Source organism: Pinus tabuliformis, chromosome 9, assembly GCF_031772625.1.
Source record: "Pinus tabuliformis cultivar Carrire ecotype Pingquan chromosome 9, CPIR1, whole genome shotgun sequence".
NCBI lineage: Eukaryota > Viridiplantae > Streptophyta > Pinopsida > Pinales > Pinaceae > Pinus > Pinus tabuliformis.
The window spans coordinates 348,597,734-348,623,193 of NC_142307.1; the positions used below are offsets into that span (position 1 = coordinate 348,597,734).

Genomic DNA, 25,460 nt, shown 5'->3' on the forward strand with positions numbered 1-25,460 from the left:
AGGCGCAATATGAAAAGAGTTTCAAACCTTGCATCTTCTTAGAAGGAGATATTGTTATGATTTATGATCAAGAGTCTGATAAATTAGGTTCAAGAAAGTTGAAGCCAATGTGGTTGGGTCCATATATTTTCAAACATATTCTTACAAAAGGGGCCTATGAGCTAGTAGATTTTAATGGAGTTCCACTTGCGTAGCCTAGAAATTGGTTGTACCTTAGAAAATGCTATGCTTTATTTTATGTATTAAACCATGTACATGTTGTATATAGGTTTGTTGAGTGTGTTTGTAGTGTGTCCCTTCAGAATTTCCTTCAGTTTATATTAATCCCATTTTCATATGTTTTGAATATGTCAGCATCCTTGGAACCATTTGTTGGTTATGCTGATGGTGTTAGTTGTAGTACTCGGAACCTATATTCCGCACCATGGGCCATATTCTACATAGATGGTGAGTTAGTGAGTCTACAAGGTATCTGTCTCAGTCGCTCTACCACTAACATCATTGAGTATAGTGCGTTGATAGAACCACTATCTGATGCTATTTCACATGGTATCCGTCATATAGTCATCAAAATGAATTCACAACTTGTAGTACTATAGTTGACTAATGTTTTTAAGGGTTCACCTTCTAGAAAGACATTTTTATTGCATCCAATATCAACACATTTATAGAAATATAAATACATCGACAAACATGTTGGCAAATCATGTTTTAGATAGACATTTGCAACACATGTGAATAATTTCAATACACATCACATCAGTTGAAAATGATAATAGAAACATAGGAAACACTTAAGATATCTATATATATGCATATATATATATATATGTATATATATATATATGTATATATATATATATGTATATATATGTATATATATATATATGTATATATATATATATGTATATATATATATATGTATATATATATATATATATATATATATATATATATATATATAGATATATATATATAGATATACATATATATATATATATAGATATATATATATATATATATATATAATGTTTGGTTTTATGAAATTTGTACCTGAGACACATATGGACACATGGCCTATCATATCCAAAATATATATGCAAATATGGAAATACACCTCCTAGTAGACTAATCATAGTTCTCACGATAACGTTCCATTGCACAAACTATCTTGCGCAGTAGCTGAATGATATGCCCTGTCACTCCAATATTATGTCGTTTTAATCGGATAGGAAGTTGGTTGACCATGGTCTCAACTATGCCATGTTTCAACCCCTCCATATGACACTCTACCTCTATGACGGTCTTTATTATGTTAAGATCATGTAGTACTTCTTGTGCTACTACAACACCCTATATTAGTGTTGGTCGTATTTGTGGATCTCCTACTTGTTGGAGATATGATACACCCACAGGTGGAACAGGATCTGCATGTGCAAATCGATGGTTTAGTCTTGGAAACATAAAAACAAAAAAAAAACAAAAAAACAAAAATTGTAAAACTCAGAATAAAAAATGTACCCCCTAATCAAGGTGTGTACGAGATGCTCGGCACAACCAAAGAAATTATTGGGGAGCGCCTCGAAAGAGAAATCCACCACCCTCCATATGCGTGGCATGGCTGGTAGGGTCACCTCAGGAAAATGGGAGAGTAATATGTAAGCGAGTGGCGACGGGGGAAATTAGTCTCAGTGTAAGTTATCAAGTGATTGCATGCAGGGGTCAGGAACTCAGACATTGGACCTAGCTCAAAGGAAGGTGGTGGGTGGATATACCAGCTGTGGATAAAGGAAGGAATTGGTGTGCACTCATCTAACCATATCATTGTTTATTTGGTATGTATTTGGTTCCCTTCCCCTTTGCTTCATGACGAGAGTCGGTTGGATGCGATTTTGGGTTGGCTTGGTATGAGACTGTAGGTTTTGAGGGCCCGAGTCCTGCCCTGTTAGTGCTTGTGTTGGGTTGGGGATTAAATTATAGGTACTAGCCTAGAAACATCTATGTTTTAATGTAGTTTGGCATTTGGCTACCCCGATGGGGGATAATCATAGCCCGTCACATTTTCTCTTACAGTAGGAAGAAAGGCAGCGGGATGCAAGAAGTGGGGCAGGGTGGATCTATAGGTTTAGGGATTAGAAGGCATGCGCTCATCTAGATTTTGTATGAATGGATTCATGAATATATATATATCTATATATATATATATATATATGATACTGGGTTTAGGCAAACTTTTGTGTTTATAATGCCTAGCTTGCTCATGAAAACTATGTCGATGGCTCTGCATCTAAGCGGGGCTGACCTGACTCAGAACTGGGCAAGTTTAGCAAAGCTTTGGATTGTTGGTCGCTGGAATCCTAAGTGGAATTGGGAAGAGGGGGTGCAAGGTAATTGGGGGTAGGGGGATTATGCTTTGGTTGTGACTTCTTAACAGTCTTGGGAGGGAAAACCTTTGAGTATCACACATGATAAATGGTATGTGTGGTGTTAGGCCCATAATTCTAAATATTGGTTGGAACCTTTGTTTCTTTTGGAAATCGTGTTAACCTTTTTTATGAAACTCAGTAGGCTAGCGTGAACCATTTTTTGGTTTTATGTGTGTATGTTGGTCTCTGGACAAGTGAAAAGGAAGACATCCAAACTCACCATTTGAGCAACTGAGCGCTTATAACACCCACAAGCACTCAACCTTACATCTCATCAAATAGTGAGACAGTCACCATGCTCCGTGTGGCAGCTTGAACTTGAAGCCCTACCTCGCATGGTCGCGGCCCGAAAAACAACAAGAAGATAGGAAGAAGGGAAATCCAACAACCCTTGGGGCAAGCTGAAGGTATGCAAACTGACTATTAACGTGATCAATGAAGCTGCGAAAGCTTATCGTGAGGGCATAGACGAATAAATTCAGAAGTTGATAGAGGATTGGGAGGTAGATCTGAACTCTCAAGAAGAATCCATGGAGATGGAAGCAGAATACTGGTAGGTCTTGATGCCTGATCTAGAGCATACCCGAGACCCGGTAACCCAATTCAAGCATACGTTGTTCCTCTACTAGTCAATGAAAGGAATTCTGGGGAAGGCCCTGAAACAAATTGATCTGAATATGGCCACCATAATGTAGGCATTCCCAGACTACAAGCAGGACTTCCAGAAGCTCCTGTTTCAATTGCAGAAGTAGGATGGGCACCTCCAGTGCATTGAAAATCACTTGCCTTGCATTCTTTCATTGACTGAACTCCCGGGGTTGAATACAAAAGACCCGATCCAGTGGAATTTGCTTCAGCTGAGGAAGTAGAAGAATGAAAATGATGTCTGTATTCATAGTTTTTGATGCAGATAGATTTTACTTTTACTTGTAATTACATTCATGGAAATAGGAAATTAGATAGTGTGATAAACATAGACATACAATCATATATTTCTTGGTTAGAAAGACTCAAGACTTATCATTTTTGGATGGCATACCATGCCATTAGGTGGCCAATAAACTTGGTTTCCCACAGGGAAAGTTGAGGCCACCTAACTATTTTTAGAACTGGTTGTAACTTCTTGTTAAATCAATAGAAAAAAGAGGTACTACCAAGCTTATCTATATATATATATATATGTATGTATGTATGTATGTATATATATGTATGTATATATATGTATGTATGTATGTATATATACATACATATATATATGTATGTATATATACATACATACATACATATATATACATACATATATATACATACATACATACATACATACATATATATATATATATATATATATTAATATATATATATATATATATATATATATATGTATGTATGTATGTATGTATATATATGTATGTATATATATGTATGTATGTATATATATACATACATATATATACGTACATATATATACATACATACATACATATATATACATACATATATACATACATACATACATACATACATATATATATATATATATATATATATATATATATATATATATATATATATATATATATGTATATATGTATATATACACACACACACACACACACACACACACATATATATATATATATATATATATATTCAAAATATCTTACCTATAGCACCCCATTTCTCTCCCTTAGGAAGCGTGAGCTCTAGATCTCCATGGAAATCAAACCTTGCGTATGGATAATCATCTACCATAATAAACTGCATGTGAAACCATCTGAAGAAAACCGATGTGAACATCATGGATGATGGACCTGCATGGTGGGACATGAAATCTATCCACCTTCTCATCCATGGAACCCTCGCATCAATGGGATCGAGTGAGATAAGTTGAGGCTGTAACACTCGAATCCTCTCTAGATCAAAGGAGACCAAGATTTATCCATACCCAAAGTTCTTTATTCTCCCATATTTTTCTTTATTCAGTTGTTCTTTCATGTTTACGAACACTACCTCGCTCTAGTTGAAGATTGTTGGCTCTATGCATTCTAGATCATACTATATATATGGCCTATTGGACACGTGTAGTGTATATCTACCTGCAAACCTGGTGATAATGAATAAGATCATTTGTAGAGGTTGTCGAACCACGTCTTTTACTTTTATTTTCCCATCCTTGGACGACTGGGCTCAAGGTCTGCAATGAGTGGTGACATAATCCTTGACTATTTATCCTCCCCTTCTCATGCCTGTGAAAGAGATGGGGGCACCTTGTCTATATAGACCTGTCAATAAATATATGTCTTCTACCTTTATCTTGAGAAGATGTTCTCCTAGCCTAAATTTCTACACCTGAACATCCCATGCACGTACAAGATATTCAAGTAATTTCATCTATTGCCTCATTCTAGGAAGGATGAAGAATTTTAGCAATCCACAATTTCTTAGTGCTTGGATGGTAATAGGATCATTTGATGCATTCATATCTTGTTCTTGATGTTCTCTTTCTTTCCATATCTAAGAAATTTTGTAGCAATGAAGTCCTGAAATATCACAAAGAGACTCATTAAGATTGATTTCATGCAAAAAACTTGACAAAATTTTGAGAGAAATTAGATTTGGGTTTTGAGCCCAACGCATCCCCCTAAGGGATGACCTTGGTGCTTGCATACATCAATGGCAAGTTTCCTTGCTCTCGGTGGCAAATTTACATCATTGGCCTTCAACTAAAGATTCTATGTGGTGTTTGACATCAACTCATTCATTCACACCATATGGATTGTACTATAGTACCTTGAGATCCATTAACATCATCAGTGGTTTCTCTCGTGTCTATTAACAACTTACATCATTTCCCAGTAATCAGATGGTGTCTACCATGTTAGACTTCATCTCATTGGTTCACATGGTTAGACTTGTACATTGGTTGGTAATGTGAATGAGATAGAAGACCCTGGATCTAGTTTCATCCATGCGAGCTGCGATTTCAGGATTAATATAAGATCATAATGTATGATGGCTATGATCATATAGATAGAAATCCAATCATTGGTCCACCATCAGTCATCTGTGGACATGTATTTTGGTCATTATACATGTAATATTAGCTTATGTGTCGAGCATGGGTATGCATCCCTCAAAAAATATGCTATGATGTAAATGTATTGTAACATATGATGCTCTCGTTTGTTGTTCTTGATCCTGACTTGTCACAAGGTAAAGCACTTCAGTCATTTATGACTTTGGGCTTTAGGGGGGAATTTGTTATAGGCCATGTTGAAAATACCAACAAGAAATGTTAAAAATAGAATCCAGAATATTCCAATGCTAATTTGTCCTTGAATTAAAATTCGAATTTAGTCTCACCAGCTGCCTGAAAAATAATTAATTAATTCATCTTGAGTTAATTAGTTGGAGAATTCAAGTTAGAAGTCTTTCTGAATTCATGCAACAGTTATCCCTTAAATTAAGGAGATTATCCCTTAATTAAGGAGATAATATTGAGTTGTATTTGAGTTGTAATTATTTAGCTTAGTTTACTGAGTTAAGTCTAGTTAAATTAGTTCCAAACTGTTTGAGGAACTAATTTTGAGTTCAGTCAGTTAATGCATGCATGCATCCAACTAGTGTACTCCAGATAACTAAAGATTCTCTCATCAGTAACTCATGCATGTCTATTCGGAGAAAGACCCAGTTGACATTAAAGACAAGGACAGTGTACTATCAGTTGCATGTTTTCTCCTATAATGGAAACTCATGCATGCAGAAGGAACAAGGTTCCTTGAGGATTGCACAGTTTTGATAGGGTGTAGGATCAGTGTGAGTGATCAATCCTCCACTTGGTAATAAGAGGATCACCCAAGAAAACTGCGCAAGGAAATAGGAGCTTGGAGGGCAAAGGAGAAGGCTTGTGATAAGCTTTGATTGCTTGTGAGAATCCAGGAGGATTGTACTAAGAGCTAGCTAGCTGTGAGACCTAAGGCTTTGTATAATTTTGATGTATTTCCACCTTGTATGATAATACATATAGTGGGGTTTTTAGCTGAGGCTTTCCCCTAAGTATTTTCTGTGTTTCATGTGCATTGATTCTTCTTCTTATGATTATATGTGTTCAACTCTGGTTCAGCTCAATATTTAAGCTTCTGCAAGTTTGATAGTAGAAGTAGACTATAGTATTTTTCTTTGGTATATTGCATTATCGATTTAATCTACAGTCATATTTTCTACATAGATCTGAGAGGTAGATTTGTAGAGAATTTGCAGGAAATTCTACATGGTATCAGATCTAGTTGATCTACAAAAAAATTTCTACAGGCCATTTTTGTCACATCTAGTCAATAGATCTTTAAATGGGACCAATTCACATCCCTTAACATATTTTCATCATCCCTACACAAAGCCCTAGGAATGACTCTCTTAAAACCCTGAATATATACTCTGAACTGCTGAGATTCCAAGCTTTTAAGGTCGATCACACCCTGAACCTTTAGGGACCAGTGTTGACTACTAGGTTGACCCTCTCTGCACCTACGCTGATCACCAGTAGGTTGCTTAGTCTTGAGGGTGCGCCAATTCTAGAAATTCAGGAAAAATAAAAAGAATCTCAAAGCTTCCTCTTCTAGGATCTCCCTGAGCTTGTTTCAACTGTTTACCTTGGATAAAAATTTGAATCCTATTTGACTCCACCTTGGAGAAATCATCATCTTATCCCTTGAGACCATCCTCCCATCACTTTTGGATCTCAAGTCTAGATTGGTAAATGGATAAGAATTCATGAACTAACTCCCTTATCTATATATTTACAGCCATCCATGGGAAAAAGGTTGGCTTTTGGAGATTGATTCTACCCTCATGTTATTGCTTTAAGAATAATTATTCCATGCATTAGGGTGACATAGATGCATACTTTGTGGCAAGGAAAGGACAAATCAACCTGGGGAGCTCTTTTACAAGATCAACTCCTATTTTTAGTTGTAACTCTCTCCATTTCTATTCATACAAAGAGTAGATTGTTTTCCTATATATGATGTTATGATATAATGAATTTCAATACTATCTTTATCTATTGAATGAAGTGATTAGATTATACTACATAGATGTCGTAAATCTTTGGATTGTCTTGTTTGATTGTGCATGTTCTAATTAAAGCGACCAAAGCTAGGATTTGAGCGTACAAGCTGAGTAAGGAGTGAATCTTGTGACATATCTAGGTAGGCCTCATCCTATCATTCAATTACTTTAAGGAAGACATTGTGTCCTTTTCTTTCTGTTGTTCTAGGTTAGTCCACTAGACCTAGGGAAGACATTTTGTCCGCAGTCGTAGATTTTGTATAATAGTAAGCCTAACAAGCATAGTTGAGTCATGTTTGAGTTATGTTGATTAATACAGTCGTAATTAAGGTGAAGTGTTGGAAATTGTAATTATTCCTGTGTCCATGTAATGCATGAAGTGAGCGGTTGAGTTGGGTTGAGTTAACTCAAGTCCAATATTAGATGTTTAAGTTCATTCTATATTTGGAAAAGTTTTTAGTGTGTGTTTGCATGTTGAAGTTAGCATCAGTTGAGACACAAGTAAAAAAGTATAAATACCCCATTTTGGGTTCATTGTAATCAATTAAGTTTTTATTAGGCTAGAAGAGGAAATAGTCGCAACTCGGTGAATGTGTATTGAGAAGTTTTATGTATAGAATTTTATTTTTTGTATTTTATTTGTTTTATTTCTTTGCCTTTCCATCAACATCTTGCAGGGCACTTCATTGTCTTTGGTCGAGTCCAGGGTGAGATAGGTTGTGGGCTTTGGTATTTGCCTCCTCGACTACATTTATACTCATATTAACGATGACCTTCACAATCTCCATGGGCTCTGGCCGTTTAGATAATCCAAGGAAGCTTGAAACACTGTATATGCAGAATTTTGGGTACAGTGTGTGCACCTCCACCATTCCTCTCTTTATAGAATCTATTGGAAAACCCTATTTCTAAATAAATAACAGAAACTACAAGAAATGTATATGTTAGGGAAATGTCAAGGTCTTGCCTAGGTTAATTCCACCTTACAACTCTCATGGTGGATTCCTTTGATCCAACATTGATATTGGAATAAATTATATCAATACTATTCATTTTATAGTGATGCATAACTTTCCTAAGTGCGCTCAACTCAGCACTCGGAAGATCAAAAGTTTTTCATTTGAAACCCAAACTAACAATGCCTTGCGCAAAGGTTTAGGGTTTCCTTGATTGTCAATCACCCTAAATATTATGAGCAACAACACAAAGCACCATGGTCGTGGGGCTATCTATATGAGGTGTGAATTGCAATGGGGATGCTTTCATTCTTTATCTTTTCAGTTGTTTTAAATGAGATGTATTTTTTGCCGTTTGGATGTTTTAAATGATGAGCACTATTCAAGAATTTCTTACAAGAATTTTGAGGGCTAGAGTAGAAAATCCTTACAAGAACTCCTTTTATGGTGGTGAGATTTCATTTATGGTTTTTTTCATGGTTGCTTGAGGCTTCTATTGTTAAATTAGTTATGCATTTGTGATAGTATATTGGTTTGTTAGAATTGAAAGCAATTTAAAGATGTTTTGCTTAACTATTTTAAATTTTAGAGTTTTGTTTATCGAATCCACTTAACAAATTTTGGCCAGATTATGATATTTGTTGTAAAGTTATGTTATGTTATGTGATGTTATGTAAACATTTTGACTCAATCGAATTACATAAGAATAAAAATAATTTTAAAATACAATGAAAAAATAAATAAAATATAAAAATAATATTAATAATTATAATTATTAATTAAAACATTTTAACCATGTCAATTTACATAAAAATAAAATAAAATTAATAATTATAACTATCAATTATTAATAATTAAACCAACCTATATTCATTTTAACTTTGGATCTACCAAGCCCAGAGGGGATCAAATCTCTTTTCACTCTAAAACAGGTCTCCACCTAAAGACATTTGATCTCTCTAACCATTTGGTAGATCTAGACTAGCTTAAAATATGAATGCACAAATACAATAGATTCAACACCCTCCAATATATAAATACATTACAATTCAACACCCTACAAAATTCCTAAAACACCTCCATAACATAAAGCAATAATCATATTTTTTATATCACTAGTTTCCATATTTAATTTTCACATTAAATATTAAATTCATAATAATAAAATTAAATAACAGTGTAAAATTTTCCAACATTTCTTTTATATATATAATAAAATAATAAAAAAAAATTCAATAATTTAAATTCACTTTTTATATTTCAACATTTCTTTTATATATTATAAAATAATACAATTTTTTTTTTCAATAATTGAAATTCAGTTTTTTTAGTACTTCTATTTCTTATAAATATATTATAAAATAATATAACTTTTATTATTTTAAATATTAATTTCATTTTAATAATTTAAATTTAATTTCCTGTACACATTTTTCTTAGTATGAGTTTTTTGGATTTTAAATTATATTTAATTTTAATAAAAATAATCTTTTTATTAATATAATTTATACTTGAAAACGCACTTCTCAATATTTTTTCAAATAATTTTCAAAATATTTATACTTTTATTTAAAAATAATTTTTATATTTAATACAATTTTAAGATTTAATACAACATCCAGTTAATAGAGTAGCTTTTAAAATTCAGAATGTTTTAAAAGCAATGATCTATATGTAATAATAAGACCATTGATGGTAAACCATACACTAAACCTTTATGCATAAAAATAATGAAAAGTTAAGCAACACGCCAAGCACAAAGTATTTCGCGAGTACACTAATGTACTAACATATCTCGGTTGTGGACCCGAGTCGCGTACCGCATGTTTCTCGTTTTCTCCACCTTTTTGGATAAGCGCATTTTCTCTCTACATTTGTTCCATTATTGTATTACAAACTAACTTAAACTAGCATTTGCACCAAATGTTGCAAAGGAAACGCCGTAAGGCATAAATTGAGGAGCAATGGCAACATAGGAATAGGAAAATCTAAATAAGATGCATAAATGTGCATAAATTGAGGAGCAATAGTGACATAGGAATATGCAAATCTAAATAAGATGCAGAAATGTGCATAAATTGAAGAGCAATGACGACATAGGGATAGGCAAATCTAAAAAAGATGCATAAATGTAACAATCAACATCTGGGGACATTTGTCCCCACGTCGCACCTCCTTTAATAAAAGCTCTGTCACGATGGTGCACATGCAAGCCTATACAACTTGTACCAAATTTCAGTTCAGGATTGCAGTGACAACAAAGAGCCACCTAGAAAAATTCTTTGTTTCTGTTTGAGTTAAAACTGTTTTCATGGTGTACACCCAGTTTCGATACCAGCTGTCCAGAAGAGCACGTTTCATTGTATTTTCCTTCATTTCCGGTATAACCAGAATCACCACTGGAATTCACATGGAAAAACAATTCAATCTCTATCAACGCCATTAAATGCAATACACATATTAGATATAGGTGCAGAGTCTCTATCATCTCATGTTGGCAGAAGCAGTAAAAATGATTTCAATTATTGAGAAGTAAATCAGTCATCTAATCCAATCTAGCACAAAATTAACACTCATGGCATCCATCAACATCATGGATTGGTTAAATTTGCAGGTATGGATCCTCCCATATTTTGCTATTTCAGTCATCTAATCCAATCTAGCACAAAATTAGCACTCATGGCATCCATCAACATCATGGATTGGTTAAATTTGCAGGTATGGATCCTCCCATATTTTGCTATTTCTTGGTATTTCATGACCCTTCACAGTTTAAAAAATTGATATTTTATGGACGTTGTAATATTAGCAGCCAATCAAATTTGAAATGAATTAATACAATCAAACAGAATATGTAGCCCACATTTTGTCCAAATACGATTTGCAGGTTCTGGATTCATAAACCAAAGAAATTTGCAGGTCCAAAGGAGGCTCTTTGAAAATGCTTCGATTGACTTTGTAAGAATGTTGATATTCATTTGTTATTGTATTAAAAATGGCTGATTCGAGCATGTGAATCCTCACTTTGGGGGTCATCATGTCTCTTACATATGCAAATGGAAACTGATCCCGAGGATCGAAGATTTCTAATTCATTGAATAACAGGCAAGAAAATAGCTTTATTGGAAGGGCGTGCTTTCTCAATATCAGTGCAGTATCAGCCACATCTGTAATGCGAACAACAACACACAAAATCAAAAAATTAGTTACAGAGAGAACCAACCTCAAAACAAATCTCAGATGCTATCACACTAAAACTTCACCATAATTTAGCAAAGTTGAGTTCTCATACCACTGCTGTAGGAAGCTTTTCAGAGCTCCAAGGTTGCAAGCCATTGGCACAGTAATTGTCCATTTGATATCTCACAGCTACTTTGCTCCCCCACTTTCTCCATATGACTATAAAAATGGCTTCCTCCATGGTATGAGTATCACAGGGAAACGATAAAGAATACCAAATATAAACAATTACCTGGGAAAAGCAATAAAGGCCTTGTGTGTTGGGGGAACTGAAGGAGAATTGTCAATATGTCAGCTACAGAATATATCCATCCCATGTTATTAATTTATATTTGCACACAACTTAGAAACTAATTAGAAGCATATGTTAACAATAACATAGACAAACTTTAATGTACATTTCACTGAATTTAACAATAGTATTGGCTTATTAGATTCTGTTTGGAACAACTTAGCAAATGAAACTGAAAATTTTGGGAGTTTTATATGCCATTTATGCTTTTTGTTTACCTTTGTTCTGCTTGTGCATTGCAAGTATTAGATCAAACTCTTTAAAGTATGTAGGTGATATAGAAGTTATCTCTATTCCACGTTTCTTGGCTGCATTCTTCATCTTGGGATCTGCAGGATCGCCCTTCAAATAATTTCAACATATTAATACGTGATACCTATTTATTGCAATATAATACAAAAAAAATTAAAATACCAATTCAATTAGCCTTGACCCATGATAAGCTGGAACCTACTTCATTGTAGTCAATAGTTGCAGCAGAGTCAATTTTGAATGCTGATGTCAATCCCCTTTTCTGCACAACATCACGAAATACAGCCTCTGCAGTGAGACTCCGACAAATGTTGCCTTCCAAGAACAAGAATAAAAAGAGATTATTTTCCTGGAGAGATTAGCAAATATCTTTTCAACTACTTAAGATATCTAAACTTGCAATGCTTTTATCATCCCCAATTGCAACAATAAGAGCCGATAACAAATCATTATCCTTGACAAATCAGATAATAATTTTTCCACAGCTAATAATCATTATCCTTCTTGACATTGATATGCATCACGGCCCTGAAAAAGAAATCATGAGCATTGAGATATCAATGGTAACTGGTTACTAGAATTTCTGCTTTGTAAAGGAATGAAGTAATGCATCTAGAATTTCTGCTTTTAGAGGACTGAAGTAATGCATAACTCTACATGAAATATTTAGTTACCATGAATTGGTAATTATTCTACAAAGTTTTTATGAAGAAGTTTATAGTGGATACTATCTCATGTGATTGTTCTTTTTGTTCCATTTTCTACTGGCAAGTTGAACTCATGATTAAATATTAAAAAATGTGTATGACTCCGACAAATGTTGCCTTCCAAGAACAAGAATAAAAAGAGATTATTTTCCTGGAGAGATTAGCAAATATTTTTTCAACTACTTAAGATATCTAAACTTGCAATGCTTTTATCATCCCGAATTGCAACAATAAGAGCCGATAACAAATCATTATCCTTGACAAATCAGATAATAATTTTTCCACAGCTAATAATCATTATCCTTCTTGACATTGATATGCATCACGGCCGTGAAAAAGAAATCATGAGCATTGAGATATCAACGATAACTGGTTACTAGAGTTTCTGCTTTGTAAAGGAATGAAGTAATGCATCTAGAATTTCTGCTTTTAAAGGACTGAAGTAATGCATAACTCTACATGAAATATTTAGTTACCATGAATTGGTAATTATTCTACAAAGTTTTTATGAAGAAGTTTATAGTGGATACTATCTCATGTGATTGTTCTTTTTGTTCCATTTTCTACTGGCAAGTTGAACTCATGATTAAATATTAAAAAATGTGTATCATTATAAACTCAACAACTTATGGAAACATGAAGCAGGCTCACGTATTTAAATAAAACTGAAATGCATCACTCAGCACTAAAAACATAAAGATGGAAACCAAATCCTTAGCCCTGGATTCCACTAAAATGTTTCAGCTAGATTTAATGACTAAAGACACAATCATTGAGTGCAGAGAGCATAATGAGCCACACTCCTTGGTGACCAGCTCTGTTTTGAGTCTTTGACATGAAACTGACAACCAGAAACACACAAAAATAATCTAGAAAATACATACTATGGAGAGACCTTATGGAAGCAGTAAATTGACCATTGAACTCAGAAAGTTCAGGCAATTGGAAGTAGAAAACAAAGTGATCATGTCAAGAGTCGGACCCTTGTTTCAATGGCCCTCCGCACACGACAGCCTTTGATTTGATTTCTTCCTTAGAAGCAGAAGGCTTATTTGATAAAGGATAAGCCCTAGTCCATTAAGATTGATCATCAAAGCATCTACTTTCAGGGGTTGTATGATGGGGAAAATAGTTGAGACAAAGCCAAGGCCTTTCTGAGGTGAGATTTCCCTTCCCCTCTCTTCCACATCCAAGGCTAGGCCTTGATGTAATGCTCCAAGTTACGAGAAATAACTAGAAAAATACTAAACACATCAAATATAGAAAGGCAGTGTGGCTCAAAAGTATAATAATGATGAGACACATCTACATCTCTTTAGAAATAGGAAAATATCTCTTAATAACCAAAATATTGAAAAATCATACACAACTGTGTGAGAATGGCTATAATAATCTCTTGTATATAGTAATTAGGCCCTCCTTATTCATGAGGACCTAGTTCCCCGTTAATGTACCATTTCTTTATCTTGTGTCATCATGGCAAAGTTGTACCCTAACTAACAACGTCAGCTGCCCCGCAGCTTCCACCCAATAAAGAGTTGGCATTTAGCCCCTAGACTCCATGCTAATTTCTCTAGCAATTTTACTCAGATCGGATCTGGTTTTATCGTAAAAAATGCCAGGATTTTGTCAACAGTTGGTCCTTAAACAGCAATGAAAATATTTAATAGTATTTCTGTGCTCGGTATAAATATTTAAGGCCGTTAAAAATATATTATCGTAGAGTTATTGTCGGTATGACTATTACTTACCTTGATGGGACTTTGAGAATCTGAAAACGTGTAGAGAACCGCAAACTGAAAGCTCTTGGATAAACCAAAAATATGTCATAGATGGAATGGCAATGGGCATGATAAGCAGCGTGCCTATTGTGGCAATCAAAGCTATTCTACCTATGAGTTCCAAAATAAATCTAAGCATTGTTGTTTGATAAAGCTAACACTACTAATAGTCCCTGGAAAGCTCAATCGGCGGTGGATTTCCTATAAAGTCTTATGTAAAGTTTGTGGTCCAAAATCCTTAATTAACTTTGTGGACAGTGTGTGGGAGCGTGCATAAATTCACCTAAAAGTTATAGTGGTAGTAGTCACAATTGACTCCATGTCATGCGAATTCAAACCTGTACTCGGCTTAGTTGCTGATTCCTTTATATATATATATATATATATATATATATATATATATATATATATATAGATATATATATATATATATATATAAGCAGCTGCTAAAACACTCTGATGATGTATCAAGGATCTAACAATGATAGGACAAGGGATAGCCATGCGGGTCTCTGCGTTGCAGAAGAACTTCAATAGAATTTAGACAACGAGGCACATAAGAATAATGCACAGCCTTTAGTGTCTATGTCTTTTTGTATTTTTGACAATTGGTTGTCTGTAACTAGCTTAACGGGTTGTAAAGTTGTTCAGTGATATCCACTAATTCTGTAAGCTTCACAATAGCAAGGTAAGGATGACAAAATCCCCTTGCGGGCACCTTAAGCTAGTTTGAAACTCGTCAGAGAGATGGTTGTCCAATTATGGACAAACGATGATAAATATGTAGCCTATCGTAGTAATATCATTTTGTACAAAAGTAGCCAAATGAGCTATCTTAATTTTATTGCGGTTGCACAACGTTGGTTGTTACCCTGCATTAGACCAGTTTAGCCTAATTGGTGGATTACATATATTTCTGTAGTAACCGTGTACTAAATCTCATTGGATGTTCAGGAAAACTGAACATCCTAAGTTTTAATAATCCTTAAATTAGAGGTATATATTGCAGTCATTTTTTTCATGTTTGAGCTGCACGGCTTTCAGCTCAAACTTAACTCTTTGATTATCAGGCACCCACCCTGCCTTGAGAGGTCACACCCATAGCATTAATAGCCTAAGGGGATATTGATTCACTAGTGAGGTTGGCGAAGTGTTAAGCTGCCCCCCAAGCTTTCTCACTGTTGGCTACCCGATCCATATGGCACCAAGGAATGAGGCTAGGTGCAGATCTCAAAGGATTTTAACAGAATAGTTATCCCTTAGACCCGGCACCTCAATCGGAGGATGCAGCCCCTCACATCATGTTTCTTCTTGAAACGCTCAAAAGGGTAGAAGAAAATTTCTATGTCCTAACCGGACGTTCGCTGGTATTCAAGCATTACTAAAATTTGCTCTCTGCAATCATTGGGTGCATTGTATAACTGTAAAAATCTCCAGTCCCAGTTTATTATGATTTGTTCTAATAGAAACATAGATGAGAAATTGGGTCTGGGTTTTTAATAATATAGAAGCTACAAAGAACCTAGCTCCTTTAGTTGAATTGAATAGAACTACAAAAATTTAGTTAGCTCAAGTCAGGCATAATACAGAGAATTATGCTTGGTTTCAGGCTTCGGATCTTTAGTGTACAATATACTATAAGCTTCTACAATTGGATGGCTGACAATAATGGTAGATGTTATGGAATCATCATTTCGAACAATGACTGATACCAAACTCACTCGTTGAATCATTGGATGGATGGTACTCACCAAGGCAAACAAAGAGAACTCCAAAAGGCTTGAAGGTTGCAGATGAATCAGACGCCATGGACCTTAATGCTTCTCTTCGTCCTCCTCGTGCTCCTCTTCATCCTCCTGGTCTCCTGCAAGTTCGGATTAAACCTCCAAACTTTTGGCCTGAAATGAGATGATAAGTTGTGCTAAAAATGGGTGAATGTCATACATTTGTTTTATAACTATAAATTCTACTTCATCATTACAGAACCCACCCTTCAAATATTGGCATTTGCTTGTTGGAATATAGAGACACTCATGGAGTCGCAAGAGCAGAGCCAAAAGCCTCATGTCGCAATCTTCCCTGGGTTTGGGTCGGGCCATCACATCCCACTGCTCGAGCTTGCAAAGTGGCTGACTGTGTACCATGGCTTTTCTGTCACCTTCTTCACCGCCATATGGATGGACGGCTCTCCTCACCACATCCTACCATCTTCGTCAAGGGACATGATCCGCTTCATAGAGCTCCCTGATGTTCAGATCGAAGGGGATCATGCGCAGATAAACATTTTTGTATGCATGCCCTTACTATTGGAGAAAGCTAAAATATTAGTGCAAGATGCTCTCACATCCTTTTCGTTTACTGTGCGCTTTCATAATCGATTTTTTCGGTACACCCATGTTGGATTTCGCCTCAAATGAACATGGAGAAAACTGAGGTGAACAACATGCCGAATTGAGTGGTAACTGCCTAATTAACGCAAGGTGGAAGCGACTTGGCTGTAGATAATCTCTCTATTGCAATTCGGAATGGCTATAATTGGCTAACGCAAGGTGGAAGCGACTTGGCTGTAGATAATCTCTCTGTTGCAATTCGGAATGGCTATAATTGGCTACAAACTGCCATTGCATTACCTCCACGCTTTTTCTCTGCTTTTGTCAAACACTAATAATTGTAACCCTTGCACTATCAGAGTTTTATAGAGTTTAACAGTTGCAATTGCAAAAGAGGTGAAAAAGGACAACAACTCTGAAATTAGACATACAGAGAAAAAAATATCTGTTTCTGGAGATACAGGTAAAGAAATCCAGGAGGAAAAATTAACTGTTTTTGGAGATACAGGTAAAGAATTCCCGGAGGATTTGTTGAGTGAAATTTTTTCACGCTTACCTTTTCTGAGCATAAACAGGTTAAGGATTGTTTGTAAACGCTGGAATTATCTGCTCTCCAACCAAAACCAGGTATTTCGTGCCCCTGTTTTTTTAATAAAACGTGAATGCTACAATGGTGGGAGGGCTGCAGAGCTATGGTGTGCGGAAAGAAATTCAGTTTTGTTCAAACTTCCGATGGAGTTTCAACCATTTCGTTTCAAGAACTTTAATCTTTTGCCTGAGATTCCTTCCAGTGATAATATCTTGGGTATGGCTGTTAAATCTGGGGTTTGCTGTGTTTGTGTCAGTGAAATCTTATGCTGTTACCATAATTGCACGGAGCATAATCTCTATATATGTAATCCTGCTATTGGGAATATGAAAAAACTTCCAAGGCCTTCACCTTGGATCTCTCGCCTCAGATTGCTGTCCTCTCTCATCCATCCACAGACGGTTTCCTTTTTCATTGCGGTTGGAATTCAACCATCGAAAGCATCTTAACCACCTCCAAAAACATAGAAAATGAATACTTAAAGAACCTTTAAAGACAAACTCTACACAAATAATTAATAATAACAATTAAGCGTAAATGATTAATAACTCCAACCCAGGATCTTGAGGAAACGACAAATATGAATGTGCTTTTAAACTAATCAATGTTAATAGGGTCTTAAAAAATGGTATTTTATTAGCTTTAATGAGGAAACCTGTAATTTAATTTATGTGGAATTTGAAGTCAAGGCTTTACTGTGCCAGTTTAACATAAACGAAGACAGTGTGAGTAAATATATATTGTGTGTGGGCAGCTCTAATGCTTCTTGAGGCTGGGGCTGCATGTCTGTTGGATCTATATACCTTCATTAATGGGTTACCAGATATGTTATCATTTGGATCTATATACCTGCATTAATGGGTTACCAGATGTGTTATCATTTATATTATATAAATTAGTGTATTTGTGCATTTCTGGTTACTCTGCAATGCTTAACTGAACAGATTGTCTTATCAGGAAAATCTCTGAAATATTTTAACTGTCATTACTTCTCTTATCCCAAAAAATGGATTTATTGATAAAATCATTTTAAGGAAACCTCTACCAAACTAAAAATTATTCTGCAATGCTTTACTGCAAAAACTTGTAATCCCTTTCACTGATCACACAATTGTCCAATTGGATGTGGTGAATAACAAACGCATTAGCGCTTGCTTTCTCACTATGAAAGACAAATACAGAATGACAGTGATATAGAAAACCAGTAGTCGGTGAACATAACACTCGTAGTATCGTAGTATATAAGTGTGCTGCTAGCAGCATGGTGGTCAATCAAAAACTTTTGTAACCCTATCATAAGATTAGGGTATATTACTGCCTCGTTTGAAAACAAAGGAAACAGAAATCTACACTTACTATATATTACAAGAAGGGAAACCAATTATATATATATATCAGTGGATATGGTTATAACAGGCACACAGGCAGAAACCAATTATTAATATAAGCTCTTAAGCACATGTTTGGTGGCTTAAGATGGATACATACATCTGTAGATGTTTGCATGGATATTTTGCTAGACCATGAAAATTCATTAGTACTGTTTGCAGTGATACAAGCTGTTGTATTGTTGTGATGGGTTAGAGGGTTTGATGGCTTTTATGGCTGTGGCTCGTCTGAAGGAGAAGGGATATTAACAGTTTTGTAACTGGTGTCAAGGAGAAGAGGCTGGGTTAGGGATGAGGACGTATTAGACTTGATGCCATTGCTGTTGTTGATGATCAAAGTTGCACTCTGATCCATATTGTCAGGTTGGTTCTCAGGCACCATGGACGATTTGGCCTGCAATAGTCCCAATCTCTTTTCTTCACTTTTGCCCCACAGTACAAGGTAGAGACCCATGATAATCAGAATTGCTCCAAATATCCTGCCATGGATGCAAAATTCACGTCATCCAATGAAACTAAAAATGATGAAACATGGCATATATTTAAAGAAATAAGGAATATACCCTCCCAGATAGAATTGTTCCCCAAGAATGATAGATGCCATAATTGCAACAGCAATAGTTTGTACAGGTTGGTAGACTGCAACAAACACCGGCCCTCCTCTGTCAATGCACCATATCTGAACTGAAAAGGCAATACCAGAAGCAACGAATCCCTGCATCATCATAACAAATCTATGGTTAGAAAATGCTCTTGTGGCCTAAACCTAATAAAGTAAAATAATTCATCAGAACGAAACAAGGTACTATATAGCTGGGTCTTGGGTATATCAGGAGGTTATTGATAAAAATATAAATCTGTAAATATTAAGCACAATATAGTAATTATGTAAAAGACTGAACCAATCGTTAGCTTATTGTAGGGTGCTTAATATTTGCCACATAAACATCAATATTTATTATCAAATTTCTGATTGTTGTAACACTTATATTTCTATTTGGTTTTGTATTGGATTCAAAAAGTTAATTAATTGGAAAAATGGAAACTGTGAATCAATATCCAGTCTTACTCTCTTCAAGTATAAAATATTACTGCCTCGTTTGAAAACAAAGGAAACAGAAATCTACACTTACTATATATTACAAGAAGGGAAACAAAATCTTACTTTCAGTGGATATGCTTATAACAGGCACACAGGCAGAAACCAATTATTAATATAAGCTCTTAAGCACATGTTTGGTGGCTTAAGATGGATACATACATCTGTAGATGTTTGCATGGATATTTTGCTAGACCATGAAAATTCATTAGTACTGTTTGCAGTGATACAAGCTGTTGTATTGTTGTGATGGGTTAGAGGGTTTGATGGCTTTTATGGCTGTGGCTCGTCTGAAGGAGAAGGGATATTAACAGTTTTGTAACTGGTGTCAAGGAGAAGAGGCTGAATTAGGGACGAGGACGTATTAGGCTTGATGCCATTGCTGTTGTTGATGATCAAAGTTGCACTCTGATCCATATTGTCAGGTTGGTTCTCAGGCACCATGGTTGGCCTGCAATAGTCCCAATCTCGTTTCTTCACTTTTGCCCCACAGTACAAGGTAGAGACCGATGATAATCAGAATTGCTCCAAATATCCTACCATGGATGCAAAATTCACGTCATCCAATGAAACTAAAAATGATGAAACATGGCATATATTTAAAGAAATGTATAAGGAATATACCCTCCCAGATAGAATTGTTCCCCAAGAATGATAGATGCCATAATTGCAACAGCAATAGTTTGTACAGGTTGGTAGAGTGCAACAAACACAGGCCCTCCTCTGTCAATGCACCATATCTGAACTAAAAAGGCAATACCAGAAGCAACGAATCCCTGCATCATCATAACAAATCTATGGTTAGAAAATGCTCTTGTGGCCTGTACCTAATAAAGTAAAATAATTCATCAGAACGAAACAAGGTACTATATAGCTGGGTCTTGGGTATATCTGGAGGTTATTGATAAAAATATAAATCTGTAAATATTAAGCACAATATAGTAATTATTGGTTTGTTGTTTTGTCATCTTGTCCATTGCATATTATTTTATTCTTATTTAATGGACAAGATGTAAAGGACTGAACCAATCGTTAGCTTATTGTAGGGTGCTTAATATTTGCCACATAAACATCAATATTTATTATCAAATTTCTGATTGTTGTAACACTTATATTTCTATTTGGTTTATCAAATTTCTGATTGTTGTAACACTTATATTTCTATTTGGTTTTGTATTGGATTCAAAAAGTTAATTAATTGGAAAAATGGAAACTGTGAATCAATATCCAGTCTTACTCTCTTCAAGTATAAAATATTACTGCCTCGTTTGAAAACAAAGGAAACAGAAATCTACACTTACTATATATTACAAGGGGGGAAACAAAATCTTACTTTCAGTGGATATGCTTATAACAGGCACACAGGCAGAAACCAAATATTAATATAAGCTCTTAAGCACATGTTTGGTGGCTTAAGATGGATACATACATCTGTAGATGTTTGCATGGATATTTTGCTAGACCATGAAAATTCATTAGTAATGTTTGCAGTGATACAAGCTGTTGTATTGTTGTGATGGGTTAGAGGGTTTGATGGCTTTTATGGCTGTGGCTCGTCTGAAGGAGAAGGGATATTAACAGTTTTGTAACTGGTGTCAAGGAGAAGAGGCTGAATTAGGGACGAGGACGTATTAGGCTTGATGCCATTGCTATTGTTGATGATCAAAGTTGCACTCTGATCCATATTGTCAGGTTGGTTCTCAGGCACCATGGACGATTTGGCCTGCAATAGTCCCAATCTCTTTTCTTCACTTTTGCCCCACAGTACAAGGTAGAGACCGATGATAATCAGAATTGCTCCAAATATCCTGCCATGGATGCAAAATTCACGTCATCCAATGAAACTAAAAATGATGAAACATGGCATTTATTTAAAGAAATGTATAAGGAATATACCCTCCCAGATAGAATTGTTCCCCAAGAATGATAGATGCCATAATTGCAACAGCAATAGTTTGTACAGGTTGGTAGACTGCAACAAACACAGGCCCTCCTCTGTCAATGCACCATATCTGAACTGAAAAGGCAATACCAGAAGCAACGAATTCCTGCATCATCATAACAAATCTATGGTTAGAAAATGCTCTTGTGGCCTGTAACTAATAAAGTAAAATAATTCATCAGAACGAAACAAGGTACTATATAGCTGGGTCTTGGGTATATCAGGAGGTTATTGATAAAAATATAAATCTGTAAATATTAAGCACAATATAGTAATTATTGGTTTACTGTTTTTTCATCTTGTCCATTGCATATTATTTTATTCTTATTTAATGGACAAGATGTAAAGGACTGAACCAATCGTTAGCTTATTGTAGGGTGCTTAATATTTGCCACATAAACATCAATATTTATTATCAAATTTCTGATTGTTGTAACACTTATATTTCTATTTGGTTTATCAAATTTCTGATTGTTGTAACACTTATATTTCTATTTGGTTTTGTATTGGATTCAAAAAGTTAATTAATTGGAAAAATGGAAACTGTGAATCAATATCCAGTCTTACTCTATTCAAGTATAAAATCTCGCCAACAACACCATCCTAAATAATTTAGAATGAATATCGTGCACGAGGGTTTTATGCCAGTAATCTGTGTTTCCCAGCATTTAAGGGAGAAGGCTCACATTTCATACAAATGCAAACATACCAAGGTGCAAACATATTGAGTTTTCTGAGAAGCGTGGCCGCGTGGTACTGGTAAGTGCCATGGCATTGTCGGCCTTGGATTATGAGGGTGTGTTGAGGGTTTCCAAATCTTTAAAATGACATCCGTTAGACCAGGGGAATTAAAAATTTACATCCAATAAAATCTAATATACAAAATTTATATAGATTCAGATTCATTTATTCCCTTCTTTATCATTATTATCCGATCAAAGTGGAAAAATATGTCTGCGAAAGAAAATGTATACATACCTGTAACATGAGACGATCCATTTTTATTCTCTACAAGTTCTTCACCGCTCCTTTTTCTTCTGCAGGCTGGCAGATAAGCCTTGACCAACCAACACAATAACGGCCCTACGTTCCATAATTTAACAGTAGAATTCAAAAAGAATTCAATGACATTTGCAAATTATATCAAATTGTGAGATCAGGGATAAAAACACTAAAAAAAATTGTGAATATAATACTACCATCTTGCCCTGCCTCCACCGTTATTGTTTCTCTCCGGGTTCACAGACACAGGGTTCATGTACATAGAAATGAGACAAATGACATATTGAATACATCAATGACTGAACAATACCCACAAAAACAAACAAACATGCATACATACAAACACAGACTCGCAACACCAATATAAAACACAAAACAAAACCACCAACCACCAATGGGCGCTCTGCTCCACAACACAAAAATTCCTAACAAAAACAATCAGAGAACACAGAATAAATAACAGAAGAGCATAAACCACTGTCCCAAACAAACCTGATGGAATTAACTTTACCGTGTTCTATATACAGAAGCCAACCGGTTCCTCTTCAGTTGGATGAAATCTGAAGCCGGAAGATCCATTAAAAACTCTGCCCGCAAAACCCTCACTGGGGATAAACGCTCATCAAGCTCCAAGCGCCTGGAGTGGGATGCCCAGAGACGCTGCCTGCTCAGCGTAATTCAGCGAGATTTGAAGCGACAAAAAAAATTGTCCAGAAAAAATATAAGAAACTAACCTAAATTACATCCAACGATCTGGAATGTTTCCATCGTCTAACATCGGATCTAATGGCTCAAACAATGACACGTGACAATTGGGAGAGTTGATTTCAGAGGGAAACGCCTTACGGCGTAAGGAAACGCCTTACGGCGTAATTAAAAGTGTAAAAAGATGTCAATAGGATTGTTAAATCGAGAGAGAATAGTCCGAAGGTAGCATATGGAAAAAATGATTATTATTGTCAGTTGTGGACTCGAGTCGCGTACCGTGTGTTTCTCGTTTTTTCTAGTTGTTTTGGATAAGCACATTTTTTCTTTAGATTTGTTTCATTACTGTACTCTAGGAAGGCTTGGAATTTGACGTCTTACAAGACTTATTTTGAGTTGTAAGACATATGTGATGGTGATCACAAAATTTTCCACGTCAAGTTTGACGTGTTTTATGCTTTTGTAACCCGTCATTTTGACGTTTAATTTGAAATGTAAACCGTCAAAAACTATGATACCTCTGTCATACCTAAAATTACAAGTGCCTTGAGATTATGGGTGGAAGGAGCGGTGGACCCGTACACAAAAGAGTTTGACTTTGATATTAAATTTATTTAAATGCTCCTACTCGTGACTACCTAGTGCCTACCATTCCTTCCTTCTGACGGTTGGGAGTGACTCCCCCTGGACAGAGCTACCATCCATGATCCAACCATTATCCATACAAATGATGTTATTTATGACCAAATTTAATTGGGAGCTACCATGGTCCATCGCAGTATCTACCCTTCGAATTATAATGCGTAACATCAGGTCAACCACTAATTTGAAAATGCAATGACTAGGAAATTGCCGAAACTTCGCTTTCACCATTCAATTTACGACATTAGTTTGTTTAATCCACCTATCAAAAAATAATTTAATAGTAAGAAAAATGAATTATATATCATTGTTTTAGTTTCTTCAACAAAACAAGAATTTCAAAAATCGGCCAATTCTTGCTGGTATTTTGTTTTCAATCGATTGGCGTATTATCTTCTATGACATCAAAGCCTTCAGAGCTTTGTTGGATGTAGGGTAAAAATGGATTCTATGCTCGATTTCTTTGCGTGCTCAAAGAGAAGAAAACATCTGGTGGTCGATTCCATAAGACTCCGACATTATAGAAAAATCTCGAAATGCTGTCTCTAAAGCTGTAGAAATAAAAGGTTTTGACAGAGAGACTTATAACGGGTGAGAAACCTACCCTTACTCTTATATTTGTTGGATTGAAGATATATGACATTTATGTAGGCATTTCTACTTAGCGAAAGAGGCTACCCTATCGCCATTTACGATTGGTTGTAAGTTTATTTTATATGGAGTGAAAGTCTTGAAGATAAACTTCATATGTGTGGTAGCATTTTTGAAATGGGGTCAATAAAACCTTTTTTCTTTTGGGAGAATAAACGAGAATAAACAAAGATTTTGGAACAACAGAAGTTAACATACAGCAACAATGAGTGAAATTAATAGATTTGTCATAGTTAAAAGCAACTATTGATAGACTAACGAAAGCAGATAACTTGAAAAACCAAAAATTCATAATTTTTGGCTTCAATCCAGCGAATGTTTGTGCGCTCTTTATTATGGTGTTTTGTTCAAAGTCATCTAATTAATTTCAACAAGTGTTTAACATGGA

General features: G+C 35.3%; 1 protein-coding gene and 1 long non-coding RNA gene across 6 annotated transcripts; both read right to left on the minus strand.

The window, feature by feature from the left end:
• Window positions 1–11,406: 11,406 nt before the first annotated feature.
• LOC149148640 (uncharacterized) lies at window positions 11,407–12,551 on the minus strand. Its single transcript, XR_016263763.1, has 4 exons — window positions 12,439–12,551; window positions 12,203–12,326; window positions 11,745–11,961; window positions 11,407–11,619 (listed from the first exon to the last, which is right to left on the minus strand). It is a non-coding gene; the product is annotated as an uncharacterized LOC149148640 (long non-coding RNA).
• Window positions 12,552–18,851: 6,300 nt separating this feature from the next.
• LOC149148641 (auxin-induced protein 5NG4-like) lies at window positions 18,852–23,767 on the minus strand. 5 transcript variants are annotated; one of them, XR_016263117.1, is made up of 7 exons: window positions 23,586–23,767; window positions 23,272–23,499; window positions 23,051–23,155; window positions 22,027–22,178; window positions 21,464–21,938; window positions 20,755–20,906; window positions 20,454–20,666 (listed from the first exon to the last, which is right to left on the minus strand). XR_016263117.1 is itself a non-coding variant. In XM_089441457.1 (5 exons), exons 3-5 carry the CDS (start codon window positions 20,308–20,310, stop codon window positions 19,243–19,245), a joined length of 438 nt encoding a protein of 145 aa, XP_089297583.1. In that variant the 5' UTR covers window positions 20,311–20,666; window positions 20,755–20,906; window positions 21,464–21,668; the 3' UTR covers window positions 18,852–19,242. The 5 variants fall into 5 exon arrangements, 2 of the variants coding, with proteins under 2 accessions (XP_089297583.1, XP_089297582.1); XR_016263118.1 differs by lacking the exon at window positions 23,272–23,499 and having other exon boundaries at window positions 23,586–23,631; XR_016263116.1 differs by lacking the exon at window positions 23,586–23,767 and having other exon boundaries at window positions 23,272–23,549.
• Between the last annotated feature and the right edge of the window lie 1,693 nt (window positions 23,768–25,460).

Coding starts and splice junctions, on each gene's coding strand:
- LOC149148641 (XM_089441456.1), bottom strand. CDS start 23,071: ATGGATCGTCTCATGTTACAG. Junction 19,747..23,050: donor TGGATCGTCTCATGTTACAG/GTATGTATACAT, acceptor ATGATGATGCAG/GGATTCGTTGCTTCTGGTAT. Junction 19,511..19,594: donor GAACAATTCTATCTGGGAGG/GTATATTCCTTA, acceptor CATCCATGGCAG/GATATTTGGAGCAATTCTGA.